This window comes from Elephas maximus, chromosome 7, assembly GCF_024166365.1.
Source record: "Elephas maximus indicus isolate mEleMax1 chromosome 7, mEleMax1 primary haplotype, whole genome shotgun sequence".
In the NCBI taxonomy this organism is placed as follows: domain Eukaryota; kingdom Metazoa; phylum Chordata; class Mammalia; order Proboscidea; family Elephantidae; genus Elephas; species Elephas maximus.
Window position 1 is genome coordinate 57,788,648 of NC_064825.1, and position 6,736 is coordinate 57,795,383.

The window sequence follows — 6,736 nt, forward strand, 5'->3', positions numbered from 1 at the left end:
GTAGATAATTATCTCTTTCATATAACCAGTAAATCAGTTGCCATTGAGTTGACTCTGACTCATGGCAACCCCATGTGCATCAGAGTAGAACTGTGCTCCATAAGGTTTTCAACGGTTGATTTTTTTTTTTTTTTAAATAGATCACCAAATCTTTCTTCCCAGGCACCTCTAGGTGGACTCAAACTTCCAAACTTTCAGTTAGTAGCTGAACCTGTTAACCATTCCTGGTATTCAAAAGCACCTATAATCAGTTCATGCTTTAAATACCATTGGCTTCATTATTCGTTCTATATTTATATACACTATGAACTGACACTACTCTTGTCACTGTCCAGTAGACCATCATTGTGTATCCTTGGTAGAAAAGAGGAGTACGACCTTATCTCTGATCTGCTTGGTCTTTACTCCATAAACAATGGGGTTGAGTGCAGGTGGGATAACAATGTAGAGGTTGGCAAACATGATGTGGAAAGTGTGAGAGACATTGTGTCCAAAGCGATGAGCAAGGATGGAGAAGAAGGTAGGTGTATAAAACATAAGGATGACACAAACATGAGAACCACAGGTACCAAGGGCCTTTTGGCGGACATCTCGGGAGGGGAGATGAAAGACAGCACAAAGGATGAAAGTGTAAGAAATGGCAATTAGAATTACATCTGAGATGACCGTCATAATGGGAACACAAAAGCCATACCAGATGTTGATAGAGATATCTGCACAGGCAAGCCGAGCAACACCTATATGCTCACAGTACGTGTGGGGGATAACATGTGTCCTGCAGAATGGTAGGCGTGTCAGCAAGAATACATCTGGCAAGATGATGCAGAAGCTTCGGAAGGAGATGCCCACAGCAATCTTGATGATGGTCTTGGGGGTCAAGATGGTGATGTATCTCAAGCGGGTGCAGATGGCCACATAGCGATCAAATGCCATAGCCATCAGGATAGCTGAATCTAGGACAAAGCTGTAGTGAAGGAAGAACATTTGTGTAAGGCATCCTCGGAAGGTAATTTCTTGAGCCCCAAGCCAAAAGATACTGAGTGTTTTAGGCACACCAGCTGTGGACAAGACGAGATCAGTCATGGCCAGCATGGAGAGAAAGAAGAACATGGGTTCATGAAGACTGCGTTCTACTGCAATGAGGTAGAGAAGGACGCAGTTTCCCCCAACAGCTAAAATGTAGATGACACAGAAGGGAATTCCAATCCATACATGGTATTGTTCTAGGCCTTGGATGCCCACCAGAATGAAGGGTTCTGGGTTATAAATGCTCAAGTTGAAAATGACCATTGCAAACCGGGATGTCACAAGTCCCAGGTCCTTAGGAAACAGCGGTATAAAGGTAGTTAGGGTCACTTGAGTCACTCTTATTTGAGTAATTCATCATTATTGGCCCCCAAAGTAATTTAACCGTATAATTTATCATTGAAAATGGGAGACATTTGAGAGTGAAAAAAAGTTGAGATTAACAATGACGGCAAGAAGTATGCATAAACCAGGATTATTCCACAAAACGAGTCATCCCACTGAAAAAGAATCTTTTCTCTATTCTGGCCAAGCCCACAGGTTACGCAACTTCTCCTGAAAGACTTCCACCGTGGCTACAATCACTCTTTTTCATTATACACTGTCCCTGGACACAAATTAACAAAATATAGGACTTGTTTTTCCATGGATTGGTAGATTATAGTATATATGCCTTTATGGTCATCATTAGATAAGAGCTTCTCTGTCATTGTGGACTATTCATCTCTGGCCCAAGTTTTAAGTCCATCTCACAAGCACTCACTCCATTCCAGGTTACCTATGACCGTGGCTCTTAGATTTGTGAGGTCCACACACTCTATCGCCATTCAAAAACCTAATTCCATGAAACAAACTCTGAGTCCCTACAGTATGCTAGGTGTCACTTGTAATTTAAACATGAAATGGAAAACTTATCTATAGTTGAGATTCATATGCTCTTGCTTCTCAGAGAAATAATTTCCAATACCCTAGATTACAGGTTTCAATATCCTAATACTTTGAATGTAGTAACACTATTAGTAAAGATTTCTGTCTAAAAGGAACATTATTGCTTTATGAACATATATTCTCTTAGATAGCAACATAGGTTTCAAGGCACATAATCTTTCAGATGCAAACACACTTAAAATTTAGAGTCTTAGACATGTCATGATTGATGCTCATATTCCCTCATGCATTCTACCCACATATAATCTTACACAAACAAAGTCCCCCTGGCACTCTCTCTCTCTCTGAGACGCACACACACACACACACGCCTTTGTATGTGCAGAAGACAGAGTCCACAAGAAGGATAGAAACAAAAGATTTCATGACTAGATAGGGCAGTACCAGATGTTTTGGAAATTCCCAAAATAACTGGAATCTCTCCTTTATATACTAGGCCCTGCATTCACTCTCTTCTCCAGTAATATCCCCATGGTGCTTATACAGAAAGATACCAATACCGTACAGGTAGACATACAGTGAGGCCAGGGATTCCCAGTATCAGCACTAAGATGAGACATGTGATGTTCTTATACCTCAGATTCTTAGCATGACAAGGCCAGAAACCATGACCAACCTTATCCCTTCTCCCACATTCCTCCTTTTAGTCTCAATTTTAAGTCCAGTTCACAATACCTTCCATCCCACAGATCAAGGTTGAGTTTCTCCTCCCTTCCGCACATGGCAGAAGAGAAAGAAGATATTCTTTCTTCTGAGCCTTCCCTTATCTAGAAGTAAAAACACATATTTCTTGTACAGTGTCTCCATGTTTCACATGTTCTAGATTATGTGGGCACAGTTCAGATACAGTCTGAACTTCACAGTCCAGCTTCCACATGTGCTGAGTATTTGTGTTTCCTTGTCATGTATCTTCCTCTCAGTGCTCTTATCCTACCTATAGGAATCAGGAACTCGCTTATTATCAGCATTAGAGACCTTTTTGGGGTGTTCGGCCTTTGTTTGAAAACCCCTCTCCTTAGCTATTCACATATTCAACAATGTATAGCATCAGCATCTCGGAAACATATACTTTGAATCAAAGATTTCTAGCTTATCTGAGGTCATTCTTTATTCACACATATATAGGGAAAGATCTCTGTTCATTTTTATGTTTCCTTGCACACAGGTACAACAGATGGTCATACAGATATCCAAAAGCATTTGCAAACATACACAGCAGCCTGAAAGTAGAAAAGAAATGTTCAGGCTTGGCATTCTGTAATCAGACAAATTCACAATGTAGGGCATGTCTACAAGACAATCAGTCTGGTCATTTCAACAAATCAATGCCGTTTAAGAAAAGGGGGAGGTGGGTGTTAGGTAAGGCAAATATCTTTCTAGATTAAAGTAAATTTAAGAGACCTAAGAACCAAATGCATTGCAGACTGGGTCCTGTTTAAACAAACCTGGAATAGAAGACAATGAATGAATAATTGAAAAAATTAAAATATGAAACTAGGTATAATGTGAAAATGAAGAATCATTGTTAACTTATTAGATATGATCATCATATAATGGTAGGTATACACACACACACACAGAAGCTCATAGTATTCCTGGATAATACTTTGGTCCAGAGTGTGTGCTCTGAAGTCAGAAAGGTAGGCAGTTTAGTTCTGGTTCCAGAACGTACTAGCTACAAACATGAACAAGATACTTGAACTACCTGACTCTCAACTTCCTCATTTGTGAAAAGGGCATAATGACACTACTTCTTATAGTTATTATTATAATAAAATATGACTCTCCCCAAAAATAATCTTTATTGTTGTGCCTGGCACATAGTAAGCTTGTACTGAGTGTTATGACTTGTTATTAGATTGTATTTTACGTCATCCTTATTATTAGCAGTCATTTTTTTTTTTTTTTTATTAGCAGTCAGACTACACAGTGAAAAAGAGAACACAGGCAGAAAGAGACAGATGCTGAAACTAACAAGAGCACCCCCAGGCGTACACACATACCTACACACTTAATTCTATACCTTGTGTAAGGTTATGGGCCTTTGTCACATGTCTGACACAGAGATTTCCTGAACGACTCTATCCGTGGTCATGCTTAAGCCACTTGTGTAGTTGTCCATTTCTTTTATTCTTTTGTTGCTAATTCAATGGAGCGTTTAACCAAGTGTCAGAGAGCATGCCTCATGTGATAAATGGGAGTTTCCAAGGGAAGGAAGGGACCAGTTCATACTCCCTAAAAGATGAAGTCCTAGAATCTTCAGTCACTTTCTTTTTCTCTCCAAATACTAGTCCAAACCAAATCCCTTCAAGCAGCCAGTACTCACCTAATTTTGGGGGCAGAGTAAAAGTAAAGAAGGAAGATTGTCTTGACAGACACACAGCAAATATATAAAAGGTGAAGACACACCAACCAAAGAAATGGTTGGTGGGGAAAGGAAGAGACTGATGGATTCCTTACTTCTCCCTTTATTTTCCCTGATCATTGCTTAGGGTGGAGAGGAGGTGGGTAGTTAGGGCCTGGGGGACCCACAGGAACTGTTTCCTCATTCTCTAGGGAAGAAGTTAAAGTTGTTTCTATTAACCCTGCCCATGCCTGTGAGTTGTTACTGCTTCCAGATGCATTTTTGCATTTGTTTGTGTGCTGATGTATACCCCATGGTTATAATTAAAACTCAAAGTGTAGTGTATATATGGCTATCAGAACAGCTAGTTTCAAACTCACATACTCACCAGATAAAGGACTTTGGAATAGTTACTTCGCTTTGGTAAAAAGGTGATAATTTAGTACTTACCTCTCGTCATAAAAAAAAATCATAAGGGTTGACAAATTAAGTAAGATGAGTCTTGTGAAAATGTATAACACAGTAGCCGACATAGTGCAGCTCGTGTGTTTCCATATGTAGTACAATTCCACCTATATCACAAGAACCTAGGGCAGCTCTTAAAATGAAGATTATACAGACCACTTGAAACTTTCTAATGCTGTCTTTCAAAGTGAGACCTCAGCATCAGCATTTACAAGCTCTACAGTGAATTCCTCTTTTTCATTGGCCTCCTACTTTATCTAGTATGATGTCCTTCTCCAGGGACTGGTTCCTCCTGGTAACATGTCCAAATTATGTGAGATGAAGTCTTGCCATCCTTGCTAGTAAGGAGCATTCTGGCTGTACTTCTTCCAAAACAGATTTGTTTTTTTGTTTTTTTCTGACAGTCCATGGTATATTGAATATTCTTCACTAACACCACAGTTCAAAGCACCAATTCTTCTTCATTTTTCCTTGTTTATTGTCCAGATTTTGCATGCATGTGAGGCAATTGAAAATATCGTGGCTTGGGTCAGGCCTACCTTAGTTTTTAAAATGACATCTTTGCTTTTTAACACTTTAAAGAGGTCTTTTGCAGCAGATTTGCTTAGTGCAATATTTTGTTTGATTTCTTGACTGCTGCTCCCATGGGCATTGATTGTGGATTTAAGCAAAATTAAACCATTGACAACCACAATCTTTTCTCCATTTATCATGATGTTATTTATTGGTCTAGGTATGTGGATTTTTGTTTATGTTGAGGTATAATCCATACTGAAGGCTGTGGTCTTTGATCTTCATCAGTAAGTGCTTCAAGTCCTCTTCACTTTCAGCAAGCAAGGTTGTATCATCTTCATAACGCAGGTTATTAATTAGTATTCCTCCAATCCTGATGCCCTGTTCTTCTACATATAGTCCAGCTTCTCAGATTATTTGCTCTCCATATAGACTGAATAACTATGGTGAAAGGATACAACCCTGAAGCACATCTTTCCTGATTTGAAACCAAGCAGTATCGCCTTGTTCTGCTCAAATGACTGCCTCTTGGTCTATGTACAGGTTCCTCACGAGCACAATTAAGTGTTCTGGAATTTCCATTCTTTGCAATGTTATCCATTGTTTGCTATGATCCACACAGTCAAATACATTTTTGTAGTCGATAAAACACAGGTAAACATCTCCCTGGTATTCTCTGTTTTCAGGCAAAATCCATCTGACATCAGCTATATATATGTGTGTGTGTGTGTGTGTGCGTGTCTATCTATCTATCATCTATCTATCTATCTATCATCTATCTATCTATCTATCTGTCTGTCTGTCTGTCTGTCTGTCTGTCTATCTATCTATCTATTATCTATCTTCTATCTCTCTATCTCTATCTATCTCTCTATCTACCTCTCTCTCTCTCTCTCCATACGTACAAGACCAGAAAAACAAACAAAAAAGACTGGAATGTGGGGGATCTAACCATGCGGGGATGTTGCCTGGAATTTCTCTAACGGGTTGGGGTAGAACTAATTGTGACCGCTATTTCTTTTCGATAATGTCTTAGGCTGGGTTCTCTAGAGAAGCAAAACCAGTAAAATGTATATATGTACACAGAGAGAGATTTATATCAAGGAAATGGTTCATTCAGTTTTCAGAGGCTGTAACGTTCCAAGCCCGTGGTGCAGGAAAGAGGATTCTTACGATTCATGTAACCTCAGGGCCTGGTAAACCCAAGATCACAGGCTGGACAGCAGGGCTGTTGCAGGGTGTGAAGATCAACAAATCTCAAGATTAGTAGGCAAGACCACAGGCAAGCTGGTAGCTTAAGTTCCAAGAGCCAGAGGTCAAATGAACAGGAGCCAGCTGCAGGGTTTAGAAAAAGCAAAAGCCATGGCAAGGTGAGCAGGAGGGGTTGGGAAAGGATAGCAGAGAGATGAAGGCTGAGGGGCAGTGATGAGCTGCCACAGG

The 6,736-nt window shown here is 39.9% G+C and overlaps 1 protein-coding gene across 1 annotated transcript; it reads right to left on the minus strand.

Moving 5' to 3' along the window:
• Positions 1–342: 342 nt before the first annotated feature.
• Positions 343–1,302, minus strand: LOC126079241 (olfactory receptor 52H1). The gene has a single exon (XM_049890167.1). It carries the CDS (start codon positions 1,288–1,290, stop codon positions 343–345), a length of 948 nt encoding a protein of 315 aa, XP_049746124.1. The 5' UTR covers positions 1,291–1,302.
• Between the last annotated feature and the right edge of the window lie 5,434 nt (positions 1,303–6,736).

What these genes read in the sequence shown, in the direction of transcription:
- LOC126079241 (XM_049890167.1), bottom strand. Translation starts at nt 1,290, where the DNA reads ATGGTCATTTTCAACTTGAGCATTTATAACCCAGAACCCTTCATTCTG.